The 27,703-nt window shown below is 41.6% G+C and overlaps 1 protein-coding gene and 1 long non-coding RNA gene across 3 annotated transcripts in view; both read right to left on the bottom strand.

Moving 5' to 3' along the window:
• Positions 1-975: 975 nt before the first annotated feature.
• On the bottom strand, positions 976-1,833 carry LOC130087812 (uncharacterized). Of its 2 annotated transcripts, XR_008807401.1 has the most exons (3): positions 1,786-1,833; positions 1,619-1,670; positions 976-1,486 (listed from the first exon to the last, which is right to left on the bottom strand). It is a non-coding gene; the product is annotated as an uncharacterized LOC130087812 (long non-coding RNA). The 2 variants fall into 2 exon arrangements; XR_008807400.1 differs by lacking the exon at positions 1,786-1,833 and having other exon boundaries at positions 1,619-1,725.
• Positions 1,834-6,874: 5,041 nt separating this feature from the next.
• Positions 6,875-27,703, bottom strand: part of LOC130087802 (protein O-glucosyltransferase 1-like) — a 61,527-nt gene continuing 40,698 nt past the window's right edge. The window contains exons 15-16 of the mRNA XM_056254279.1: positions 7,154-7,264; positions 6,875-7,052 (exon numbers count right to left, since the gene is read on the bottom strand). Coding sequence (XP_056110254.1) covers positions 6,902-7,052; positions 7,154-7,264 — 262 coding nt within the window. The 3' untranslated portion in view covers positions 6,875-6,901. The remainder of the gene's footprint in view (positions 7,053-7,153; positions 7,265-27,703) is intronic.

The raw sequence follows: 27,703 nt of genomic DNA, 5'->3' as shown, positions 1-27,703 counted from the left end.
GACGACAGGATGAAGCGTGCAAAGAAAAGAAAGACCATTTCACCAAAAAGAATGACACAGATGTAAGTTGCGGGGGTAACAGTGGTAACAGATAAGGTGATGATGATCATCATCTTTCTTTATTATTGTTAGTGTCACAGGCCGGAGGGAGGTGTGTGTGGGGGCTCTGCTTGTCGACCGCCCCTCCCTCCTTCTACTGTACCTTCCCCCTCTGGGGAGCTACCCCGCAGCTCAAGGACGACGGACAACAGAGTAAAAGTAATCTCTATTTAATTAAAAGGCAATCTCAAGGGGAGAGAACAGGCCAACCGCTCCTCCTGTGTCGACAAGTCCGACCTGGACGACAGCAGTGGGGATTGAGCTCGAGTCGCTAGGCCAACGAGACTGCAGACCGAGTGGATTGGTATGGATTCAGTATGCTCCCTCTTTATGCTCGGAAGCAGGGCTGGATACAACAGCGAGGATGTGGCTTGCTTCGCTGGCTCAGCGGGCCTTTCTTTCTTCTCGGATACAAGACTGGATACAGCAGCGAGGATGTGGCTCGGTTCTCTGGCTCAGCGGGACTTCAGCATAGACTGGTAAACAAGCAGATTAGGATGGATGCAATATGCTCCCTCTTCCTCCGATACAGGGCTCGATGCAGCAGCGAGGACGTGGCTCGGTTCACTGGCTCAGCGGGACTTCAGCATAGACTGGTAAACAGAGTGTGTTAGTATGGATTCAATATGCTCACTCTTTATTCTCAGATACAGGGCTGGATGCAGCAGCGAGGATGTGGCTCGGTTCACTGGCTCAGCGGGACTTCAGCATAGACTGGTAAGCAAGCGGATTAGGATGGATGCAATATGCTCACTCTTTCTCAGATACAGGGCTGGATACAGCCGCGAGGATGTGGCTCAGTTCTCTGGCTCAGCGGGACTTCAGCATAGACTGGTAAGCAAGCGGATTAGGATGGATGCAATATGCTCACTCTTCCTCCGATACAGGGCTGGATGCAGCAGCGAGGATGTGGCTCAGTTCTCTGGCTCAGCGGGACTTCAGCATAGACTGGTAAACAAGCAGATTAGTATGGATGCAATATGCTCACTCTTTCTCAGATACAGGGCTGGATGCAGCAGCGAGGATGTGGCTCGGTTCACTGGCTCAGCATAGAGTGTTAAACAGAGTGTGTTAGTATGGATTCAATATGCTCACTCTTTCTTCTCAGATACAGGGCTGGATGCAGCAGCGAGGATGTGGCTCAGTTCTCTGGCTCAGCGGGACTTCAGCATAGACTGGTGAACAAGCAGATTAGTATGGATGCGATATGCTCACTCTTTCTCAGATACAGGGCTGGATGCAACAGCGAGGATGTGGCTCGGTTCACTGGCTCAGCGGGACTTCAGCATAGACTGTTAAACAAGCAGATTAGTATGGATGCAATATGCTCACTCTTTCTCAGATACAGGGCTGGATGCAACAGCGAGGATGTGGCTCGGTTCACTGGCTCAGCGGGACTTCAGCATAGACTGTTAAACAGAGTGTGTTAGTATGGGTTCAATATGCTCACTCTTTCTTCTCAGATACAGGGCTGGATGCAACAGCGAGGATGTGGCTCGGTTCACTAGCTCAGCGGGACTTCAGCATAGACTGGTAAACAAGCAGATTAGTATGGATGCAATATGCTCACTCTTTCTCAGATACAGGGCTGGATGCAACAGCGAGGATGTGGCTTGGTTCACTGGCTCAGCGGGACTTCAGCATAGACTATTAAACAGTGTGTTAGTATGGATTCAATATGCTCACTCTTCTCAGATACAGGGCTGGATGCAGCAGCGAGGATGTGGCTCAGTTGACAACAATGAGGAATGCGATTTCGTCGTAGGTCTGTTCGTTCGAAATCAGCATGTGGGCCCCTGACGGCAGCCTCGGCGAACAGAATCTCTATGACAGGTGTAAACAAACTCTGCACTGCAATGTCGCATCTGAAGCGCTCCTCTTCTTTCCCCCAAATTAATGTCTGCAGACGCAGTCCCGTTACAACCTCTTCAAGAAACAAAGCGAAGTAAATCTTCCACCCAATAATACTATGACAGACCCTAATACTATGTTCGGTGAAAAGAGACCATCACTTATCTCTTTTAAGCCTCGTACTTTCCACCGCTGGCCACTTCCTCGCTGTCTCTTCACCCGACCTCCGTTGCGTCTCTGCGATTCGCTTCCCGCTCCGCCGCTCGTCCTTCCTCTCCGTATCAACCTCTTTTATGTTCCTCATGGTCCAATCGCCCTTCAGGATCTTTCCCCGCTGCACAGCTGACAACAATCACGCTCATCAACTCTCCTTCCCTGTTTCTCCCTGGGTGCTTCTCAATATCCCTCCTCGTCTCCTCGCTCCTCCGTCCTCCATCCTATGACCCGGAAACCAATCGAGCTCAGCCATCTTGAAGGACATCTCAATTCTCTAATTGCACCGCGAGGAGGTGAGGATCGAGGAGTGAGGAGGCTTCCAGAGGAGCTATGAGCGAGGATACACAGGTGTACCCTTTGCGGAAGAGTTTTATCGACTAAACATGACGCACGTATCAATTCTCCTCCCCCTTCACATCTGTCACAATCATTTGAATTTATACTTTACTTTTGTAGTTTACAAAAACCACACAACTCACATATTTCAACAAGGTATATTGCTTTATTATTATTTATTATGAATTTCTTAAATAAACTAACTTTAACAACATAAGGGCAGATCCTTTGAGCACTGCCGATGACGCAGTGAAGTGACGCTCGAGTGATCAAGTATTCCAATGTATTAAAAAAGCTTTCATTCAATTCCTCCGTCCTCGTTTTTTTCCCTTGCAGCCTTCCCTCGCGTCCTACAGGGGGTGGAGCTGAGACGCGAGGAAAGGAAGCGAGGAAAGGAAACGAGGATGCACAAATAAGAAATGAGAAGCACCCCCTACTTCCGTGTTTTCCCGGAACCGGTCCCGTGTTACGCCGGAAACGTTCCCCGGGCCCAATTTCTGCAACTAAGGTTCCGCTTTTAGTCACCCCGTGACATTAGCACTACCTCAAACTAAAGCGGCGTCTCTTCGGAGCTGTCATTTTATTAAATGAGCCGCGGCAATGTTTCAAATGAGCTTCTAACGCTAGACTAACGCCTTTATTTTCAACGCAATCACCTTGTACCCAAACCATTTCGAAACTAAGGAGCCATTTGTCCTCCGATTACATACAAGCTCCTCGGCGCGGTGCCGCATTTGCGGGACTCATGTTTCGCGCTGTAGGGAATTTTAAAAAAGTGACGTGAGTGGAAGGGCGGCGCCGGAGCAGTGTGTGTGTGAGCGGGAGGCAGAGCGACAGAGAGATGCGACAGAGTTGCGAAATTGCAGGCGTGGCTCGAAATGGCTGTTCTTTCAAATAGCGTAGCATATTTTAAACTAATCGGTTAACCGGTTTCAACCGGCTAATGAGGCTCGGTGGTCGGTCAAGAAAATTTTTAGTTTTCGCCATCCCTACCCACTGTTTGAAAACAGAGTTATGAGTTGTACAAGTTAACTGGAGTACATGGTTTTTATGACATATATGCAGATGCATTAGTCCGTTATCAACAAAGGCATAGAAAAGATACAGATAAAACATGAAACCAAATAAATGCACTATATAATAATATATGATTTGTCTACGTTCTTCGAGCAGTCTCTAGTATTTTCCATAAACATATGTGTATTTATTATTGGAATGGTTAGCAAGTAGACTTTAGAATCGCATATAAATATATTTATTTCGCAAGGAAGTTATTTCAAACACTCGCTGATGTCTGAAAGTGAGTTTTGAGCTATTTTTTTTTTAAAATGTCTTAAATGTCAAGGTTGGTTGGTTGCCCGATATAATAACATGGGAAATGAGCAACGGTATTGACTGTCTCCTGACTCAGCTAAACTCCGCCTTTGTTCATGACCACTTCTCAAACCACTTCTTTATATATTCAATATAACTATTGAATGGCTGACAAAGTGTTTCCTGTTTCCTGTCAGTATAATTGTCTGCTCTTAACTCAGATGATGACTTGTATCACATTCTTCTTATAAAAAAAAAAAAACCTGTCCAAATTGTACTCTACTAGTGCGGGAAAGGTAATACACCATGTGACTCAGATAACGAGTAATTTATGGTGAGAGGAGGAAAAATGTTTGCACTCTGGACCAAACTTTTGAGTTTAAAAGCATCAGACAAGTCAGATCAAGATTTGGGAGATGAAAACAGGTTAAGAATGAACACCAGAATAATTCTGGTCGTGTCTACCCTCCTAGACAGCCCAAATTGTTCCAAGCTATCTTTGCTCGGCCACGTTAATTTTGTGATAAGATTAATTCCACAAGGCCGCCCCTATATATCACACCTTCTCTCGCTTGCATCCCCGGTCCACGCTTTAAGGCCCAGATATACTTCAAGCGAAATCGAAGAACGAACTGATGTGTAATTTCTAACAAAATCAGGCCAAAACGAAGTTTTCATTCAGAGTTCAGAACGTTCAGAGTTCATTTTGGGAGTTCGAAAAAGCTTGCCAAAGTAAACTTTCCGGAAAAGTTTGTTCCGACTGCTAAACACCTTTGTACTACCATTGGTCTATGCCGGTTTACCCCGCCCTCTTTCACGTGAAAATCTTTTCTGGTTCATTTGGCCTGTTCAGTCGGTTCAGGTCAGACGTCCGTGAGTAAAAACATGAGCACACTGGAGAGCTGCTTTATAGTAGAAAATTAAGTTGTACTTCTGATGAAACGAGACAGTGACACTGTTTTTCATGTTGAATACGGAAAAGCGGCTTGATTTTAAGCTATATATTGTAAAGTGATATATAAATAAATGTTATGTGCCTTTACTGGAGTGCCGTGGAGCTCATCCAAACATCCACATTGCTATGATCAGCTGCTTTTCTTATGCTTTATTAAAATGCTTCCTGTTTTCTCAATTTTGTTGTGTCAACTCTTGTGTTTATTTTGTTATTGAGATGAAAAGCATGCAGCAAATATTTATATATTCATCTAAACTCTCAGCAGTGTGGGCAGCGTCAGATGTTCGATAACAGTATCGGTGGTCATGTATTTTGAACTTTGTTTTACCCCTAAACGAAGAACGAAAAAGAACTTTTCTGTGAGTATATCGGGCCTTTAGAAAACAAAATCTCCTTAACCCATACAACAGCCTATATCAAGGGTACTTCTTTGCATCTCCTTGGCCACCCCAGCTTTTGGACATGCCAAAGTAACCAGCCTCCTCAGTGCTGTTTGAGCTTTACCCTCTCGTCGTAGCAGCTTTCCTGTGGGGGAAAAATAGACTGCCAACAGTATTCTAGTTCATTGTGACAATGAAGCAACCATGCATTGCATTAATAAAGGCCGTTCTCACTCCTCTGCAATGGTGCCGCTTCTAAGACAACTCATTTGGATTTCAGCTTGCGATTAATTTGTTATAACAGCCAAACATGTCCCCGGGGTTAAAAAAAACAAAATGGTGACACCCTCTCTCGCATTCTTTTCAGAAATTTAGGCTGCTGGCCCAACCCCAGTACCTCACTATTGAAAGCTGATCTTTTCATAAATCACATTCTACAACCTCTCAACATGACATCATGACTTTGCGTAAACATACACGCCACTTTCAAGTCAAGTGGCATGTTATCTATACGCATTTTGAGCTATCCGCGTGTATGTCCACGCCGAAACGAACCGCCATCTTTTGCGTGTATGTCTATGCCGTTAAATGTCCGAGTGATTCCGCGTGTATGTACACGCCGTTAAATGTCCGAGCGAAACGAAGCAAAATGTAGATCTACATCTGGGGAGCGATATTTTTTTTCCTAGGATGGTAGGGGAAGACTCATAAATGGTATTAACCCCAGTGACGGGTAGGTTTAGGGACGGGGTTGGGGTAGGTCATATATTTATATATACAGTAATGTAACGTTAAGTCAACGGCGTTGATAAACACGCTGAAAAGCGATTATGCGTGTTGATAGCACGCCAAAAATGGAAATACGAATTGGCGTGTCATACATACGCCATTTCATGAGATCAGTCTGAACCTCTTCTCGACGCATCGCTCGACTTCACCCTTCAAGCCATTTTTCCTCTAGAACCCTCCAATCATACCTGACAGCATGGAGAGCTTAAGACATTCCATATCACGTACAATTGGCTGTTTCTCGATTTTTCCCTGCTTTCCGTCACCTTATTCATTTCTTATTTATAAAAAATCTCCAAAAAGGTTCCATTAGAGGCTACTTAGGTGGAATACAATTCTTTCATAAAAATGTATGGCACAGCCTCCCCGAGATAAACAATGTGCAGACATTTAAAGGTATTAAAAAAAAAAAAAAAACACCTACCCGCCCAGAAAAATCATAACTCTCGATATACTTAGTTAGGTATCTCCACCCTTCGCTTAGGCCATCACTCAACAAATACTGCCTGCACACTTGATGCAATGTTCATCTATAGCCTTCTTCGGTTTTCTCAGGTGTTCCAAACTCGCCATCGCTTCCAATTTCAACCCAAAAGTCCATCCTACAATTTCAGATCTATCCGTTTTAGACAGTGAAACCATTTCTTATTTCATTAAACAAAGCAAAACAATTCACACCAAAAAAGGCCATTTCATTTACATCTTCAATCTCCTGTCACCTATTCAGCCATTCCATTGTCTTTTATCTTATCTATACTTTAGAAGCTCACATGGTAAATGTAACATTTACATTTAAAGATAAGCATCACATTGATAAAATAATAATGGGAGCAGGTACCATGAACACATACAACATCCTAGACAATGTTCAGCAAATTATTTTATTTGCATGCTGTTGATTCAGGATTAAACATCCTGAGGACGAAAAAAAAAACATTGAGTTTTTTTTCTATTAGCACTCTCAAGTCTCTGATGTTACTGCGTTTTCCCCTTTCTCATTCCTTGGTTGACTAAGCAGCTCCTCTATTCTTTGAAGGTCATTATCAGTGTCCTGGTGTTTCTCACTCCTCATTTCTCCAATTAGATCCTCTGTAAGCTTTAGACGAGCATTCCTGCAATGGAAATATCAGCTCAATTATATTTTCAAAAGGATATGCGTCTCTTCATAAAATCTGTGCATTTAAAAAGATTCCCTTTTCTTGGTTCAACTAACCATTCAGTGACTCTCAGCTCATATAACTCTTGTCTTTCTCGTCGCCTCTTGTCACGTATAGTCTCGCCCCCCAGCTTCTGCAGACCCATGATTAAAACTCCAGCCGGCAACCTGTAACATCATCACATGTTCTTACAAATTAAATTAAGCAATATCACATGAGAAAGAGTGCTGCTATATTGAATATCAGCACAGATATAGAAACAAGGGGCACAGGACATCATGGCCATGCTGATATTCAGAACAACAGCATACTGTTCTCAATGATACTGCTATCATACAACAGTTTTATAAACAGTAAGTTATAATAGCATAATTAATATTCATTTTTAATATTACTCAATATGGCCAGCTATTTTCTTATTGTTAACCCCCTGGGTACCAGCTCACTTTTTTCTTATCAGTGCAAAAGAGAATCAAAATACTCTGTTGATTTTGATCTTACATATAAGTGTTATTCATCATTCAAAACTGTTAAATGTCTTCTTTTATTTGTGTACACTCATAATAAAAACAAAATGTTTTGTTTTTCGTAAAATAAACGATGTGCATTCTGCCGTCTCTCTCAATGTGAAGTCTATTCTGAAACGCGACAGAAAATGAACTGTTTCTCTGTGAATGTTTGACACACAGACTTGAGACATATGTCTTTACAAAGTTTGAAGTCTCTATTTTTAAATGATGTAAATTATATCAAAAACAAATATTCTCTGTTTAAGTAATCCATATGAAAGCAACGACATGTACAGTTTCTTCAGCCCTTGGCCATTAAATCTAATGTGACCACACCAACGCGCACAAGCAATTGACATGCAAATAGTCCACGTGAAGGAACGTAGACCTGAAAACGCCCCATCACCTCAAAAACTAAGAACCAAAGACTTCAGTATTCGTCTGCTTTTCATCGAGTTTGGAAGACATGTTGTGTTTGTGCTGTTTACCTTGGATTTACCTCAGAAGAATTAGAAGAACGCGATTTGAAGATGAGTACGATTTTTAAGGTAAGACATGTCCACTCATAATAGTAAGCATGTTATTGTTATAGAAACTTTACATTGTAGCAACTAGTAAAACTGGTGCCAGACTAAAATGTACGTTATGAAATGAGATTGGAGTAAAAACATGAAGCCTAATGCTAAATTTCTATACATGTACGACACAAGGATGTTTTTATGTTCGATAATAAAACACAGTATGATATAAAAGTAGGCTAGTATGAGTGTTTACTCTAATATGGTGAATATTATTATCTTGTTTAGACCCGTGTTTACTGTTAAATACTGTGTTTTTGGAGATCTGCTCAGACGTAGATATGTATAATATGGTAACAATAATGTTTCATAGTTTTTTTTTTTACAGGGACCAGATGCGACTGATGAGTCCTGCTGACTTCAACATGCACATGAGTCTCTGTACATGAACATGGTAAAATGAAAAATCAAACACCTTTGAAATGACAGGTATGTACTATGTTTCAGGAATGGCACAAAGGTGTGCGACTGTTCAAGTCTCTGTCTTTAGATCAGTGTGTTCAATAATGTGTTTTTTTTTTTTTTGTCCTTTGTTGTGTATCTTTGGATTATTTTGTGTTGTAAATAAATCCAAACAATCAAAAAGCCATTCTTTTTTTAAATCTCTCCTCATTCTTTGTGCAAGGTTCCTCATAATGATAGGGCCTGATAGCACCTGATAGGTCCATTAAGGGAGGGTCTTTCTCAGGTGTAAAAACACACGCATATTCATGATGATTCATGCCCTCCTCGCATAGAGCTTTCTTACACAAAACATGTCTTACAAATTTTAAATCAATATATTGTTTTATCTGAATGAGTATGCAGGATGATTTTCACATAGTTTTGAAGCAAATATTCTAGGCTACGTGATACAATTTTCAAAAGTTTTGTGAAGAAATAATCAGTATGGGTTTCATGACCTTATTTCAGTGACAATTTATTTATTTGTTTTTTTCACAAACCACGCATAAACGTCATTATCTCAAAACTACAAACTTTTACATACACGCTGCTGACATATTATTGTAGCAGAGTTTGTGCTGAATACAGTGTAATAAGACTTTAGCCATGAAAATGTCACAAGTAACAGAAATAAGTACAAATGTCAGAACACATCCAGGGCCCAGAAAACACATCAGACCCCAGAGGGTTAAATCAATGTTAATCAATTTGTTGTTTTTATTGTTTAATCAAACGTTTGATTGTCCCTGCTACATAGAATGCCAATGCTTGATCCTGCTTTGACTTCTGGAAGTGTGATGATTTAGTTGATGAATTTATGTAGTTGTTGTGGAGTTAACTTTTTTCAACTTGTCAATTAGCATGTTCCGTCATGTTCATCTGTAGAACTGTAGTTGGATGCCTACAGAACCAGAGAATATATGCTGCACGGAGATAGAACAGGTATCGTTGTTTAATTACCACTCTTAGTAGTCGATAAGTCTCTTATCTTTACAGAAAACACACTGTTTAAAAATCAGTCACCTTACTGTATTGTGCATAATAAATGTGCGTTTATGAATTATGCAGACGGTGAGTGTTTTCGGGATAAAACTAATGACATAGCTCATAGTGAATATAGTCAGAGACAATGGTAACTTTAACCACATTAGCCGTACAACATGCTAACAAGCACATTCAGAAATTAGATTTTGGAAACATTCACAAACTATGAAGTGCGATACTTAAGTTTATGAAGTTTGAGCACAAACAGTGGGTATCGACCCATCTTTCAGAATCAACTTTTGTGCAAATCCAGCGTTGAACTGACCCTTGTTTGCGAAGCAGTCATGCGTAAAATAATTTGATCAAGCATATAAAACTTTACCTAATTTCTTTGGCACATTTCCTTCATAAATAAAATTCATCCACTGTGTTCTCAGTGGCTCAGATGCTGGGAGTCTATAGAGTAAATATTTCAACAAATTGTTCGTGCTGCCTTTAAATTTTAAGTTTAGTCAACTTAAAATGTGAAGTTGAATTAACAACTTGGATATTTGAGTTATCTTAAGTTAAATCCGGGAAAGTTATTTTGACCCTAATTTTTAGGTTGTGATAGCTAATTGCAACAATATATTTTAACAGCTATAGGATCTGACAGTGAATCAGACAGCAATGACTCTTTCAGACTGTGAGAAAGAGACAAATTACAACTCCACACCCTAAATCAGAAGATCTGTCATTTAAGACTTTAACGAAACCCCCAGCTAAGTACTGTATGGCCATGCACGCTTGTAAGAGATGATCCAAGCTAAAATGAAGAACGTTGTCAATGGTAGGCAGTTAACCCAAGACTAATGGTCAAAAGGACGAGACATCGTGACTTGCACAAGGAAAACCACAAAGATAACGCCAGAGGTTGTTCGACCCCTAAGACAGACCGTATTCTCAAAGACCTCGGTTTGACCTGAACTCTTGAACCACAGGATTGAAATCCAAAAAAACATAAAATGCATCAAATCATTCCAAACCAATGCAAAACTTATAATCAAACATCATTCAACTGCATAATTCTATATCATGCAGTGTTGCGAATGTCGTAAAATTTCCATCATAATCTATTATTACCCGTCATTTTAATTTTCGTATTTTACGAAATGCATTCTGATAAAGGTCCCTTGGCCTTTGGAATTAAAATACCCCACATCATCACATACCCTTCACCATACCTAGAGATTGGCATGGGGTACTTGCCATAAGATCACCTCTCAATGCAAATCAAACCAGCTATTAGGCTAACTGAAATAAAACCATGCCAATCTCTAGGTATGGTGAAGGGTATGTGATGATGTGATGGGGCAATTTTAATTCCAAAGGCCAAGGGAACTTTATCAGGATGCATAGTATCGTGGATCCATGAAATAAATGGGCTTTAAAAATAAAAATCTGCCTGCCTCTATTGGAATTTAACATAGGGGTGTCCTGACTTATGCCCCCTGTATTTTAAGGAAGAACATTTATTTATTTACGATACATTATTCATTCACAAAGAAAATTGGTGTCCTTAAAGGTTGTATTTTTCCTCATTTTTTAATTAAGGCATTAAGATCAATTTCCAAAAGATGATTTTTTATTCCTCTTTTTAGTCAACTTTAGCATGGGTGTGTTCACTTATGCTAAGCACTGTAGTTTTATTGTGCAGCCCTTTTGTGTACAATCTATTGTGATAACTGGTATTATTTAAACATTTAACAGTATTAATTGTCTGCACACAGTCTAGTATTATCTAGTGTTTTTTTCATGTTTAATGCAGGTGAGTTGTAAAGCTTTTTAGGTTTTATAATACACCATGTATCCAAAAAAAATAATAATAATAAAAAAAAGAGAATGTCTGGACATTCATTTTATTTTAGTTAATTTTGGAGTTGTATTTTTAAATGCATGTTTTCATTTAGTTTTTTCGTTTCCATTTCCAAGTCCAATAACAGTGAGCATGTTAGTGTCTTTAACTTCACACTATGTAGAGCATGCTGAACTATGTATAGGCCTTTTTCAATTTGCTGTCCATTTTGTTGCACCTGACTGAGGTGTTAGTTCACCCAAAAATGAAAATTCATTTTCTTCTGTGTGGGCCTCTGAGTGAGTTTACGTAGTGTAACAGCGCAGGGCTTCTGTGTTGTACATCAGTACGTAGGCTCACTATTGGCCAGCATAACACGCATCACACACGACCAGCGTCAGCCAATAGTGAGCCTACGTTCTAACGTACAACCCAGAAGCGCTGCGCTGTTACACAGGCCCACACAGAAGAAAATGAATAGTTGAATAAAGTCGTTATTTTTGTTTTTTTTGCGCACAAAAAGTATTCTCGTCGCTTGATAAACTTAAGGTTGAGCCACTGTAATCACTTGGACTATTTTATCTTTTAACTAACTTTCCTGGCCGGCAAGTTTCAATTACAATAGAAGCCTATGGAGGAGAGAGACAGCTCTCAGATTTAATCAAAAATATCTTAATTTGTGTTCCGAAGATGAACGAAAGTCTTACGGGGTTGGAAGGGTGAGTAATTACTGACAGAATTTTCATTTTTGTGTTAACTAACCCTTTAAAGTATGTCTGCATTCTCACTGTGCACCAGGTGTAAGTGTGCTAAGCAGCTGTGTGAAACTCTTCTAACTTAAGAATATCTAAGGGAAACGGGGGAACAAGAAAGAGTGAAATAGAACTAATGAACTTAAAAAGAAAAACAGGAAAATTGCACAAATAAATAAATAAAAATGCAGCCCAGCTTGATAGTTCTTCAGATCACAGACCTCTGTTTAGCATATGGGTACCTCTGGCAATGCAAAATGAAGAGTGAAAAGAGGAGGACTGGAGGAGAAGAGCAAAAGGGGGAAAGGGAATTATTTTGGCTGAGGATGCAGATGCAAGACAGAGAATTAGAGGGGAGGCCACAGCTAACTGACAGAATGCCCTCAGAGAGGGGGACTGGATGGGGATATAGATGGGTAGTGTAAGGGCAGTGTTGCTGCAGGGCAGACATATCTACCCAGAGAGAGCGACAGCACTGATACTGACTGCCTGCCTGACTGAGACACACACACACACACACACACACACACACACACACACACACACACACACACACACACACACACACACACACACACACACACACACACACACACACGTTGGGTTTTCATGTTTTATGGAGACATACCATAGACAATGATTTTTATACTGAACAAACTGTATAATCTATCCCCTAACCCTAAACCTACCCACCACAGAAAACTTTCTGCATTTTTAAATAAATAAAAAAACATCACTTCATATGATTTATACGCCGTTTTCCTCATAGGGCCCAAAAAATTGCCCCACTAGGACAAGGATTTCAGATATTGCCATCTTAGTGGGGATGTAGGGAATACTTGAACTAGTGTTGGGCGATATGCTCCGTAATCATATTGTCCTATCGTCAGCCTGTGAGATTGGTGATACACACCATTATCGTGCGGGGGGTGGTTACTTATTTGATCATTAACTTGCTTATTTATTATCTTATTTCTTTACTCAATAATTTGCTTATTTAATTACTTCGTTTTAAATATGGTAATCTTTTTCTATTTTGATAGCAAAGGTGGAGTGTTTATTAATAAATCAGGTTATTTCTCGTATAGTGAGGTAAAAACATAGCCTAATCATTTGTGTATCTGACTCAAAGTATTCCATTTATTATGTCTGTTGTGATGTTAAACAACTCATTAAAAAATACAGCATTTTTATTCTACTTCTGTACTAGATGAGAATAATATCTTGCGTCAAGAAAAAGTCGGAGTTTGCCATATATCTCCTCCGCCACCGCGAAAAGCTCACTCAGTCTGGATGAGCTTAAAGGTGCCCTAGAATTTGAAATTGTATTTATCTTGGCATAGTTAAATAACAAAGAGTTCAGTACATGGAAATGACATACAGTGAGTCTCAAACACCATTGTTTTCTCCTTCTCATTTAAATCTCATTTTTGAAAAACACCCCTGAAAAAAAGGCGAATCTCCACATAACACCGACTGTGACGCAACAGTCGGGATCATTAATATGTACGCCTCCAAAAATTTGCATATGCCAGCCCATGTTCAATGCCATGCGGAATTGCGCAGCCGAATCATCGGAAGTTCTGCAGGTGAAGAAACAAGCGAGGATCATAGGGAAAATGGCAGATCATGGAAACAAATGTTATGTTCCAGGCTGTGCAGGGGATGTGAGGACTTTTCATACCCTTCCCACAGAAAAGAAATGTCAACAGGCGTGGTTGATGTTTATCTATAATCGGATAGTGCAACAGTTTAATTCGAAGTTGTTAGTTTGCTCTGCCCATTTCACCACGGACTTATTTTCTAACATGTGACAATATCAAGCAGGCTTCTCTCAGAGTCTCATAGTGAAGGGGGCCATTCCAACTATATTCCCGCAAGCGGTAAGTGGTGATTTTATTAATGATAATTTACACTATGTTATCTAGATCCAGCGCAAGATCCTAGTACAGTAACAAATAGCAAACTCCAAGTAACGAGCATACAAAACTAAATAGTATGACAAAGTATTTACGCTGAGGTTAATATTTCTTGTCTGTGTTATCATATAAATCTACAAAATAATACTGTAGATACATATGTAAATTCCCTTTTGTCAAATAATTTTACTTTCGTCTTTTTCATCAATAATTCATTACATTTATATAGCGCTTTTATGGGTACTCAAAGCGCTTTACATGGGGAACAACACGTACATCAACAACACATCAGGGGCTAACTACGTTAGTTTAGTTGCTCACAGATAATGTTAGCTCACTCGATCCTTCTAGCTAACGTCACATTCTCCACCACATAAATTGAAGCTATATTTATTTGACAAGGCATCTAACGTTAGTCCATTTGTTAAAATGTTTTAATTTTTGAAAACTGACGTATGATTATTTTGCACGCTTGTATTTCAGAGTGTGTGAAGTGAAACAGCCAATCAGAGCAGAACTCCTAATTACTATTTATGACCCTTCCAAATAAGGTAAAAACAGACCATTTCATTCTAGGGCCAATTTCTAGAGTTGAAAATGGACCTGTAAAACCATATCTGGACATTTTAAATGCCCTTAAATAAGCCACATACCCTCTATGTAGATATCAGAGGCAAAATAAAAATATTATTTCAACACATTCTAGGGCACCTCTTAACCGTTGCCAGAGCGCCGGCGCACTGAAGCGTTTTTTTTTTTTAAATAGTTCAAAGTTACTATCATATTTAATGTTATTACCTTGACAAACTATACATCATTAAAAAGATATAAGACTCAAGTTTCAGTATTTGACCACTATTGTATTCTGAGAAACTTGTAATGACAGTTATGTCTTAATTTGTGCCAGGAGTTATGTAATTAAAAAAAGAGTCGATACCTTTAATATGAATTATGAGCGTCAGCCGCTCCCATTCAGAAAAAAACTCCTGTGCTGTCGTCATGACAGCGCTTGACAAAACAACGTCCCTGAGGGCTTTTAGCTCAACAATGTGCAGATGTGGAGAAATATTGATAGATTCTCATAGGTTTACATCATATTTCTATAGACAGGAATAATGTTTATTGAATTTATACCCAAATGCGTCGATGTAATCATTATGAGCGCTGGATACTCTGATGTACTGTGTTTTCAATCCATACTGGCAGCCTGAGGGCGCTGTGTGCACAGTAAAGTCCATATATGGAACACATGAAGAAGAGCCATAACCATGTGACATTCCAGGAAGTCCCTGGCATAAACAAAGCTAACAGAGATCGCTGTAACATGCAGATAAAGATGTTTTGAAGACAATAAACATGATTGCAATGATTTTTGATTTACCTGTGTTCTTCGAGCCATGTCAGGTATTTTCATAATAATAGATTATATTTATAATGTAATGCTAATCGATATAGACTTTATCATTGTGCAGAATACTATAAAATAATATATTTTCTGTCTTATTTTTTCATCTGAAGCCAAATCAGATCACAGAAGGTTATTTAAAACACTCGACTTGCGTTATAAAGTAAGTTTTGAGCACAAACATGGTTTTAATCTCATAAATTGTCGTGTATTGATTAGGGATGCACGATGATATCGGGACAACATCGGTATCGGCCGATAAAAGCTTAAAATGACCATCATCGGCAGATATGAATATTTCTGCCGATGAGTCTTGCCGATAGGGTGGCGTGTTTCCTATGCGCACGTGACGACCGTGAACGAAGCATGAGCGCCAGCAACTTAAACTTCCAACTAGGGGTGTGCGTCTCACGGTTTCTCATCGTGCATTCTATCAGTTCAATTCTGGCGCCTTCATCTCAACATACTGTACAACGCGACGTACATTCACATCACATCACATGTAAACGCAGAGGTAGAGTTACACTTACGGGAAACCGCAATTCACAAAAGTTCATTGTTTGCATGTGCGTCAAAGTCTTGCTAGGTAAACATGTCATTCACGTGCTGATGCGCTGTTCTAACATCCGCTTTTCTGAGCGCATACACCCGACGCTCACAGGAACTGAAAGCCTGTCACAGCGCCTGCACACTGGACTAATCTTTCGATTCTTATTGCGCTGATACTGTCAAATACACACAAGGTTTACATAAACAAAGTTGGTTATGTCTAAAGTGAAAGCAAACAGAGAAAATCTGCTTGTCAAATGCGTGTATATTAGACGCGTCGCGTTACTCGCGTGCAGTTCTTAAAGAGACAGTCATAATATTCTGCCGCTTGTCTTTAAAGAGATACTGCACCCAGAAATAAAAATTCTGTCTATCTAATGTTGTTTCAAACCTGGATTCATTTCTTTCTTGTGCTTAAATATACGATGGAAGTCACTGGAGTACAGCAACTGTTTGGTTAGCCACATTCTTCCAAATAACTTTTATAATTTCAACAGAAGAAAGAAACTTGAGAGAGTAAATGATGACAATTTAAATTTTTGGGAGAACTATCCCGTTAATGTTAATAAAACAACAAAACACAGAGGAAATCACTCACTGCTCTTGACTGAGAACATTAATAGAAGCTTTAATAAGCTTTTTTTGCACTTAAAAAAAATACAAATATATCGGTATCGGCATCGGGCAAAATTAGTTTGAAAATATCGGCATATCGAATATCGGCCAAAATCCTATATCGTGCATCCCTAGTATTGATGGTGTGCTAAGCTAACATGCTAGCTAGTTCTAGGTGCACCTGCCACCACTTAGCTGTTATTTTTATGAATTTTTCTAAATAGGAATGCTTACTGAAATGTTTCTTTTTTCAAAAAGGGCATTTGATACAGTTTCAAATGTGAAGTGAGAACTTGATAAAAGAAAAAAGGGATTGAAACAGTGTGAATAGCCAGTCGTTAGTAATTATAATGCAGACAAAAGAAAAGCATATTTAGAGCCATAACCAGGCCGGAGAGGTGTGAATGTGTGCAGGGGAGACTGACACTGAATGAGGCTCGTTTGGACCACAAAACAATAGAGACAATAGACTGAATAGATATTAGAAGATGACAATAAACATCAGTTTGCATTTTAGAGTCTAATCAAAATAAAGTCATATGACATGATCTTGAAAAACATTTAACTAAATACAGAGTTTTAGACTTGTCATCTTCAGATTTTAAATATAACATGGTCAGACATGTGGCTTTAGCTGCAGTGCTTTCATAGATTGATACAATGCCAACTTCAATATTATTTTTATGAAGATATTTAATAAAAAATAAATTTCTAATAACTTTACAAAACTTTGAAGCTATTTATAACTATTTTTTCACTATGACAATAATGAATTCTACATTTACAATAAACTACCAGGTGTCAGCTTTCAAATGATATCAATACTTCTGCTTTTAGTACAAAGGGTTCATGAACTGTATGTGTTTTAGTTCGGGTATGCCATTTCTTGGGATTTTTCAAAAGTGGGGTTGAAGCTTAACAGGTTAACAGGCTATATGACAGGAAGGCATCCTTACATTCCTTTGTTTAACCTATCACATGTGCGCACTTCAATAAGCCCAAAGAATGCAGTGTTTACATGCCGGGAGAAATCAAGGTAAGGGGCAAAAATCTAGTCGATCGGTTTATGCTTAAAGCCACAGAAACCGAAAATTCTCGGGCCAGCAACATGTGTCCAAATTTTAATCTTAACCGTTAAATTTCATCAGAAACGATCTTGAAACAGGGCTTTAAGTGTAAAATACCGAACTTGTCCTTTAAAGGTACTCTATGTAACTTTTAGCGCCCTCTAGTGGTGATGTTTCAGATTGCAACCACATTTTACAAGAGCGCTCGTGCTCGAACTCATAGACAATAGCGTCTATTACGCAAATATCACGGCGAATACTAGACGGATTCGGCGAGCACCGAGCTCGTTGGGACCATCTAGTCGAGCTGAAAAGAACCATATAAGGTCCATAGTTTTTGGTGGTGTTTTCGCGGAGATATTAGCAGAAAACCATCGGGCGCGCTGCAAAATTGCGGACGCCGGTGACGTCACGATCTCAGAAGAAAATCGCTCGTATCTCTGGAACGCAAAGACCCAGAGAGCTCAAATTCGGGGGAGGAGGTCCCAGGGGAACCCTTGCCCGAACGCTAGAGTGGCGGGCCTCGGGGATGCCCCCTACCGGATCGCCGTTCGCTGGGACCCCCGATTTCGAACGGCTATAACTCGGGGAGCGGGGTGAGTTGGAGCTCGGGGGTGGGCTCGTTCGAAAGGCCCCGTCCAGCACTACGAACGATTAGAGTCTTGGGAATATTGATCAAAGATTGACTGAGATATAAGCCGAAAAACGTGCGCCTTTAACCGGACGTAACTCCCTGACCGTCTACAATAGACTGTATATAAGGAGAGAGGCTCGGGAGCGCGCATGCACGTCACATCCGTTGGATTTCGCGGTAAATCCGACCCGGAGACTTCACATAGAAATAGGAATACTGGCCCTCAGAGGTAATAGCAAAACTCGACAAGAGGATCATTTTAATGTGTGATTACAACCCCTTCACACACAGGCAATAAAAAAAGGATTCATTTTAGTAGAAAAGTTACATAGAGCACCTTTAAGGAACATTATGCTTTATTACTCCGATTAAGGAAAACGGGTTAACACGTTTACATGACCACTTGGGCTGTGACTGTGGCAGTTTTTTACCACCGCAGTGGACCAACTATCTGCATTGGTGCGGTGTTTGGGGTGTGTGTGTGTATGTGTATCAATTAAATACATTTTGAAATATAAAACAATAATAAACAAGGCTCAAAAATGCTTTTGATTTTTGAAAAATGCTTTTGATTTTTGAAAAATGCTTTTGATTTTTGAAAAATGCTTTTGATTTTTGAAAAATGCTTTTGATTTTTGAAAAATGCTTTGTGCTGTGTTCAGAGCTAAAGACTGTTATTAAGTCATTATAATTTTGGTGATATTGTTATTAATTTGTAAATGTATTGTTTTTAGTGTCATTAAATGTTTTGTTAATGTGCTATGAAAACAAAACGCTGACGAACAACGATGCCATATTCATCTTGACAAACAACAACTTTGTTGATTCTGTTATGATGCATTAATTCTGGCGCTCGTTGTGTATGATACGTGTGTATGTGTATGTGGGGTTGTTTTCCCCATCAGGGCTTGCCGTAGATAGGCATAGGTCATGCACACTTTTGTACTGGAGTGTCACGGGTTTTTGGGCTAGTACGCACGTGTTGCACTTAAAATGGATCAGAGTTCAGACGGCTATCATTTAGCTGAGTGCTTATTCGAACACTGCACGGACACTCGGTTACAACTGTATGATGCGTCTCTTTTATAACAAGCACTCCTGACAATTTGTGGATAGATCACCTTGCAAATTTAATTTTGATGCGGGATGTAGTTTTATAGTCAGTTTTAAAAACATTTTCATTGAGGAGTCCTTAATCCTCATACGCGTGTGTTGGTGATGTCACAAGTGTGGTTATGTGGTGATGTCATTATGAAATTAGGGAAGGCAAATGAATTGTAAGTCCTAATATTAATAATAACACTAGCCTTATAATAATAATAGTAATTTAACCCTCGCAAAAGAGACTCAAATTACTCTGTTGATTTTGATCTTACATATAAGTGTTATACATCATTCGATCCTGTTAAGTTTGCATTTTTTTTGTGGAACCTCACAATAAAAACAAAGTGTTGTGCTTTTCGCCAAATAAAGAAAAATAAACATGATGCGCGTTCTGCGTTCTCTCTGTCAGTGAAGTCCATTCTGAAACGCGTCCGAAAAATTAACTGTAACTAAGTCAATACTTGCCACAGAGACACGAGAGATGTGTCTTTTTAAAGCTTGTATTCTCTTCTTTTAAATGAAGTAATTTATTAAATAAATAAATATTTCCAGTTTATGTAATCCGTTTAAAAACCAAGGAGAGGTACAGTTTTTTCGTATTCCCTTCATTATTTTTAATGAGCCGAGGCCGCCACGCCCCTAGCGCTTTTCACATGGTAAATAGGTGATCTAACGTTATGCATAGCACACGCCCAGCGATCAATGGCATAAAAACACGAAGTTTCTTCACTGATAGATTCATTGCGTTTTGAGGATGGCACGGTACTCCGACAAAGAGGCCCTTCAGATGATTCTGGACAGCGAGGAAGAATTCACTTTTCCTCAGAGGAAGTTTAGCCTATAACTCGGACGAGGAAAGGCTGCATGTAGAACGAATTGATCCCGCGCCGAGGATACGCCTACAAGTTCGGAGTAAGTTGTTTAGTGTTTTATAATTTCTTTTCTGATCGTATAGAGCTCAAATTAATTTTCAGACTATATTTTGCCTAGCTTTTGACATCTTACAGAAAAGAACTGCATGTTTAGGTATAGCCTATTGATTTAGTGAAATATATTTCAGCCTCCGGTAAAATATGTGATAGCCTACTGTCTAAATACAATATATTTTTTATATAAAAATGTTGAGTTTTGGTTAGCCTATGACACTACTTATGCTAAAATAGTGCCTTATGCGTAATGTAGCCTATTTTGTTTGCGAATAACTGCTTAGGTTATATAACGAGAAATATATTTCAGGCTCCGGTAAAAGAGGTCTAAATACAATATATTTTTTATATAATTAAATGTTCAGTTTTGGTTATGACACTATATCATGCGTAAATAACTGAATACAGGTGTAAATGTTTGAAATGTAGTGATGTGTCGTTCGCGAACGATCCGTTCATTGCATGTAGTCTTATCACTAAATGCGTGCGGTCTATATGGGCCATCAACAGATATTTCTCCATCCCATGGCCCATCAAGAGATATATACATACATTGTGCATCCATACCCATTAATTGTCCATCAGTTTACTTTGGATAATGTATGCTAACAGTTTTTTTTTTTTAGGAATGTGTCTGCATCATGCTCTACTTCGCCAGCACCTCGCAGAGGGACACGCAGGTGTCGTTCACTGATCAGTTCTCAGTGCGATCGAGAATCATACTGAGTAAGTGCACAGACGTAATATTTAACAGATGAAATTTAGCCTAATTGTGTTTACATCGTCATAATGTAGGCTACCCATTCTTGTGTGAAATTACAAAAAAATAAAAATATCCATGGCAATTAGTGATTGATAATGAAAATAATACAGTTTATTTGATTGTGTTATCAGCATGCTCATGCTTTTTTCTTTTTTATAACAGATGTGACAATGAACACGTCCATCCACCAGTTCCGAAGAGAGCCAAGGCAAACAAGCAGGCAAGCAACAGGCAGTCCACTTTTTTATATATATAAAAAAAACAAGTTTGGTCTTTTTATGTTTTTTTTTTTTTGAAAGGATGTGTTAAGTGATAGTAATGACTTTAAGTCTTTACGTTCTTAGGAAAGATTTCTATTTTGAATAAATGCTGTTCTTTTTAACTTTTTATTCATCAGTGAATCATTCTTAGTTCAGGCTGCCTCACAGCACCTTGATGGGCCATTGGGGGAGTGTCTTGTCTTCCCACCCAGGTGTAAATCACATTAATATTCATGGCCATTCACACTCCCACGCATACAGCAGTGCTGACCAAAAACTGACGTAAGAAATTTAAATCATTATATTGATGTTTGTGAAAGAGTGGTCAGAATGATTTTCACTTCATTTTGAAGTAAAAATTCTAGCCTACAAGAATAGTAACTCAAAAGTCTTGTGGACAACTATTCAGTATGTGTTAAATGGCCTTATTGCGGTGACATTTTTTTCCCCAAAACGTACTAACCACGCATAATATTTTTTTTCTATAAAATGCAAACATGTACATTAGGGGTGGAACGGTACACAGAAGTCACGGTTCGGTTCATACCTCGGTTCAGACATCACGGTTCGGTACGATTTCGGTACAATGGAGGGAAAAGCAAAACAAAAATGCATAAGGCATTGTATTTTTTAAATAAGTTTTATTAATAAAGGCATAGAACCAGTTTATTTGTAGTGCACTGACAATAGTTTTATATAATTAGTTTAAAGACCTTGCGATATGTTTGGTAATTGTACCTGAATGAATTTAAAATTAATTTGCTATATTTCAGATCAATATATTTGTTTTCCTTAATTTTAATTAACATTATTAATTAACAATGTAACATTATTCTCATCTGAATTATAAATAATTGATTTCTGTATAAAATAATACTACCATTAAAAACACATTCGATTTTCTTTTTTAATCAATGTAGAATGTGTAAGATATTTGCTCCGAGGACAAGAAATGAAAACCAATGCGATATGATGAATGTCCAAAAGATGGGACCCACAGACTGTTTTGAAATGGAGTTGGATAAATATGTTTTGCTTTTAAAACAGTGTGTGTGTGTGTGTGATTTTGGTTGAGTGACAGTTGTAGGTTACAGTTTCACAAGAGTTTACAGTGTGACAAAAGCACAATGTTGTGTTTTATTGCGAGTGTACACAAATATAAGTAATCACTTTGCAGGTTTAATGATCTGTATGAAAAAAATGACGGAGTATGTTTTTTATGTTTCCACAGTTCGATCGCGCCTCTCTCTCTCGCGCACACGCACACACGCACACGCACACACACACACACACACACACACACACACACACACACACACACACACACACACACACACACACACACACACACACACACACACACACTCCAGCATCGCAATCTTGACATCGCAGCCTGCAACTTCATTATGCGGTCACACCAAACGCGAATAGAACGTCAAATTCGCGTCTAGTTCGACGCTAGTCCAAAGCGAATAGGACGCGCGTATAAAGCCAACGTTTGAAGTGAACGCGCGTTCAGAGCAAAGCCGGGGGTACAGATTATGTGTCCCTAAAGAACCCGCGTTTCTAACAGTAGTTCCGCATTACATTAATTAATTTGCACGCAAGTTTTATTTATTTTTATACCGTGTATTCTCCGTGTAAATTTGTGCACCGAACCGTGACGCCCGTACCGTTTCGGTTCAATACAAATACATGTACCGTTCCACCCCTAATGTACATCCATTTTGCTCACATATTATTGTAGCAGAGTTTGTGCTGAATACAGCAAATTTATATGTTGGCAAATGGTATGTTTTAAGTAGCTGAAATAAGCACAAATGTCAGGGCATGTCAAAACATCTCAAGGGCCCCAAAAACACCTCAGACCCCAGAGGGTTAATAGCCTACATTAATGGGAAAAAGAGCCAATTATCATCCTGATAATATGGCCATTTGCGATATCTACTCGGTTACTATCGTAGTATTGCGTAGCTATATGCAGTGGGGAAATTCCTTTTCCTCGATTTACTGAAGCTTATATGTAAAACACATTTACAGCTGCACAGCTAGCACATTGAGCGTCTGGCTCGCTCATAGGCTGTGCTGCGAGCCTGCGGCAACTGCACATCCAATGGCGCGGGCACCTCATACGTGCGACTAATGAGCTAGTCCCATGTCATTACACGTCAGAGCCCGCCAAGAGGGCGTGGCCTTGGCCTATAATAGTCCCCCGAATTCGCCATTATAGCAGGTTTAACGACTGAAGCGACAACTCGCCAGGTTACTATAGTGCGGCCGGCTACGCAATACTCGTTCCCTCTCTCAGGGAACTGAGGTTACGATAGTAATCGAGTAGTTCCCTTTTTCACATTTTTAGACATGACCAGACACCGTCGGACCTTAATCATACCGAAAGCACCTTCGCCTGCAGGGAAGGCACCTCCATATTATAAAACTTCATAAATATGGAAGGCGAGGACCAGCCGGCCACATCACAAATATTTTGAATGGGAAAGCCAGATGACCAAGCCCATGACAAAGCCATGCCTCTGGTCGAATGGGCCTTGATACCTATGGGGCAAACCTGACCCACTGAGGTATAAGCCATAGAAATGGCATCCAATATCCATCTAGACAGTCTTTGCTAATGACTGGATCACCCTTAGATCGGCCACCAAAGCAGACAAAAAGCTGTTCTGATTCTCTAAAAGACGCAGAACGCTCCAGATATATTCTCAGCGCTCTGACAGGGCAGAGAAGATTAACCTCCTCATCCTCGGCTAATAACGTAATAACCTGTGCTCTGAATGGCATTGAGAGCACTTTGGGTACATAACCATGCCTGGGTTTGAGGATGACCCTGGAGTCATCTGGTCCAAACTCCAAACATGAAGGGCTCACTGAGAGAGCCTGCAGATCTCCCACTCGCTTGATAGATGTCAGTGCCAACAGGAGAGCAGTCTTTAGCGAGAGAGGTTTAAGATCAACCGACTGGAGCAGTTCAAAGGGCGGACCCTTCAGAACCCCAAGGACCGTGGAGAGGTCCCAAGGAGGCACAGAAGGAGGTCTGGAGGGATTAATCCTCCTAGCACCTTTTAGAAACCGTACCACCAAGTCGTTTCTTCCTAGTGATTGGCCAGCCACCAGAGCATGATGCGCTGCAATGGCTGCCACATACACCTTGAACGTGGACGGGGAGCGGCCCGCATCCAATAGCTCCTGCAGGAAGGAGAGTACCACAGATACCTCACATGACTCTGGGTCAGAACGATTTTTCAAGCACCAGCTGGAAAAACCCGACCACTTCAAAGCATAAAGGCGCAGAGTAGACGGAGCCCTGGCTTCAGATATAGTGCTTAAGACCTTCTCAGGAAGGTCCCTGGGTACCTGTTTAGGGGCCATACATGGAGGACCCATAAGTCGGGTCGAGGATGCCATATTATCCCGTTGGCCTGTTTGAGGAGGTCTTTCCTCATTGGAACAGGCCAAGGGATTGTGTCCGATAGCTGAACCAGCTCCGGAAACTACGGCCTGTATTTCCAGAGAGGGGCCACCAGAAGGACTGGGCATCCACTGGGCAGACGGGGGGAAAAGCATAAAGGGGGCGGTTGGGCCAGAGATGAGCCAGCGCGTCCCTGTTCTTCGAGAAGAACACTGTGCAGTGGGTGTTGGTTTTTGAGGCGAAAAGGTCGATTTCGGCTTCTCCGAACACACTCCATATCAGACTGACCGTCTGTGAGTTCAGGGACCACTCGCCTAGGGGAGCATTGCCCCGTGAGAGCATATCTGCACCCAGATTCTGAATGCCAGGGATATGTGCTGCTCTCAGAGAGCTCAGATTGGTCTGAGCCCATAAGAGGAGGTCTTTCGCCATGGCATGCAGGTTGCCTGACCTGATGCCACCCTGGCGATTTATGTAGGATACCACTGACATGTTGTCCGTGCGGACCAAGACGTGGTGATCTTTTAGGTTTGACAGAAATGCTTTCAGGGCCAAACCAACTGCTTTCATTTCCAGACAGTTGATATGTAACCTCTGCTCCGTGCTCGACCAGAGGCCGGAGGCAGGCTTGCCCTCGTGTAGCGCTCCCAAACCCAGGTTGGATGCGTCTGTAAAAAACACTTTCCTCCTGGAAACTTCTCCCATAGTCACACCCTTGTGGTACCAGCCCTGAGCCTGCCAGGGAATCAGGGTTCTTAAACAACCATGATTCACCATGATGCGCAGGCTGCCTGACTGCCATGCATGGGTTGGCACACGGCGTTTCAGCCAGTGCTGCAGCGGGCGCATGTGCAGTAATCCCATACGGAGTACTGACTTGCACGAGGATGTGTTTGATAGTTAACATTTTGAAAGGCCTTCTCATGAGAGCCTTGTTCAAATGTCTCAAATCTAGTATGGGTCTGAGACTGCCGTCTTTTTTCGGGATTAGAAAATAGCGGCTGTAGAAACCTGAATGTTTTAGGGCAGGGGGGATCAGCTCTATCGCCCCTTTTGCTAATAAATTCTGCACTGTGACCCACGTTCCTTCTCACCGAAGTCTCGATAACCACCTGAAACTTTGGGGGTCTGCAAACAAATTGGAGCGAGTAGCCTCGCTTTATAGTGTTTATGACCCAACTCGACACATCTGGGATGGCTTGCCAGGCCGGCACCCGTGTGGCTAGGGTTTGACACACTGATTGGGATGGGTCGCCTAACATAGGGGGACCTAATACCCTTATATTGTGATTTGAGCTTTTGCCTGGAGGGGAAGTCAGGGGGCCACCTAGTGGAGGGGGACTGTGAACCCATGTGTTGTGATTGTAAAACATACTCTTTTTGTGCTTTATTTGGGTCGCCGTGAAAACGCTGTTTGTTTGTAGAGACGCGCTCACTGCTGTGGGCCTGTTTACAATAATAAAATCCCCAGCCGCCTGAACTGAACAGGGAGCTGTGGGAAGTTTTGCAGGTTTTTTCGAGGGTGGTCCGGCTAGCGCGAGACACGAGCCCTCTCTTTTTATCTTTGGTGCTCGGACGACTTCGGCGGCACAGCATCAAGCATGACGCTGGTTCGCGGGCCCTGGCACCGGGGCACCGGGGCAGCGGGAAGCGCTTCGCTGGTCGCGGCTGGCGGTGGGTATCAGCCGCAGGGCGGGGCTGAGAGACCTGCTTCGCCGGCTTGGCTGGATGAAGCGAAGGCGGGGCGGGCTTGGGCCTGCTGGAAGCGGAGCTCGAGCGTTTCAGCAGGAAGTGTCGCATAGCTTGGGACGACTTCTGCGCTTCGGTGTACCTCTCCGAGAACCCCTTCACCGCCGGGCCGAAGAGGCCAGAGCTGGATACAGGGGTGTCGAGGAACCTTGTTCTGTCCGCGTCCTTAATCTCGGTGAGGTTCAGCCAGAGGTGGCGCTCTAGCACGACCAAACTCGCCATATTCCTCCCGATAGCCTGCGCAGCAGCCTTGGTAGCCCGCAAGGCTATGTCCATGGCGCTTCGGAGGTCTTGGAAGGCCTCGGGGGCCAGGCTAGCCTCGTCCATGGATTGGAGGAGTTAGGCGTGGTAGACCTGCAGCACGGCCATCGTGTGCAGGGCCAAAAAAGCCTGACCGGAGGCGGAATAAGCGCGTCCAGCGAGGGCTGAAGTGTTTCGGCAGGGTTTGTTTGGGTAAACAAGCAGCAGGAGCAGCTGTGTTCGGGCAAAGATGAGCGGCCACGGCCTCTTCAAGGGGCGGCAACGACTCGTAGCCCTTTTCCGCCGCACCGTCCACGGAGGAGAGCGTTGCGGAAACTGAAGATCCCACACGTGCTGAATAAGGAGCGTGCCACGACTTAGTCAGCTCCTCGTGCACCTCCGGAAAAAATGGCGCAGGCCTGTGACAAGGGGCCTGCTGGCGCCCCGACAGAAACCAGCCATCCAGCCGACTTCGAGGAGGTTCCTCGGGCGAGGCCCACTCAGGATCCGAAGCATTTCCGCGTCGGAGTTGGTCCTGGTAGCTGACTGGGAAGCAGTGACGGGGTCGAGAGAGCCCGGTCATTCCTCCTCAGACGCAACAATAGAGACGCTGTCGTCGTGCTCGACGGATCCACCAAAGGAGACGAGGCCCACCACGTGGGTGGGGGGGGGCGCTGGTCTCCCGCGAACAGGACCGGTGAAGGTGTTTGCGTTGGAGAAAGTGAGGCACGCGGGGACGTGGCTGGCGTGCGTTCACTGGCATCCATGCTCTCAGGCTGCGCCGTTTCTTCTTCCTCGGCTGAAGTAAGGCCGGAAAGGGAAGCGCGGGTGAAGCGGCGTCGCCGTCTCG

This window comes from Rhinichthys klamathensis, unplaced genomic scaffold, assembly GCF_029890125.1.
Source record: "Rhinichthys klamathensis goyatoka isolate OS25496 unplaced genomic scaffold, OSU_Roscu_1.1 h1tg000111l_1, whole genome shotgun sequence".
In the NCBI taxonomy this organism is placed as follows: Eukaryota; Metazoa; Chordata; class Actinopteri; order Cypriniformes; family Leuciscidae; genus Rhinichthys; species Rhinichthys klamathensis.
This window is presented reverse-complemented; position numbering and strand designations above follow the sequence as displayed.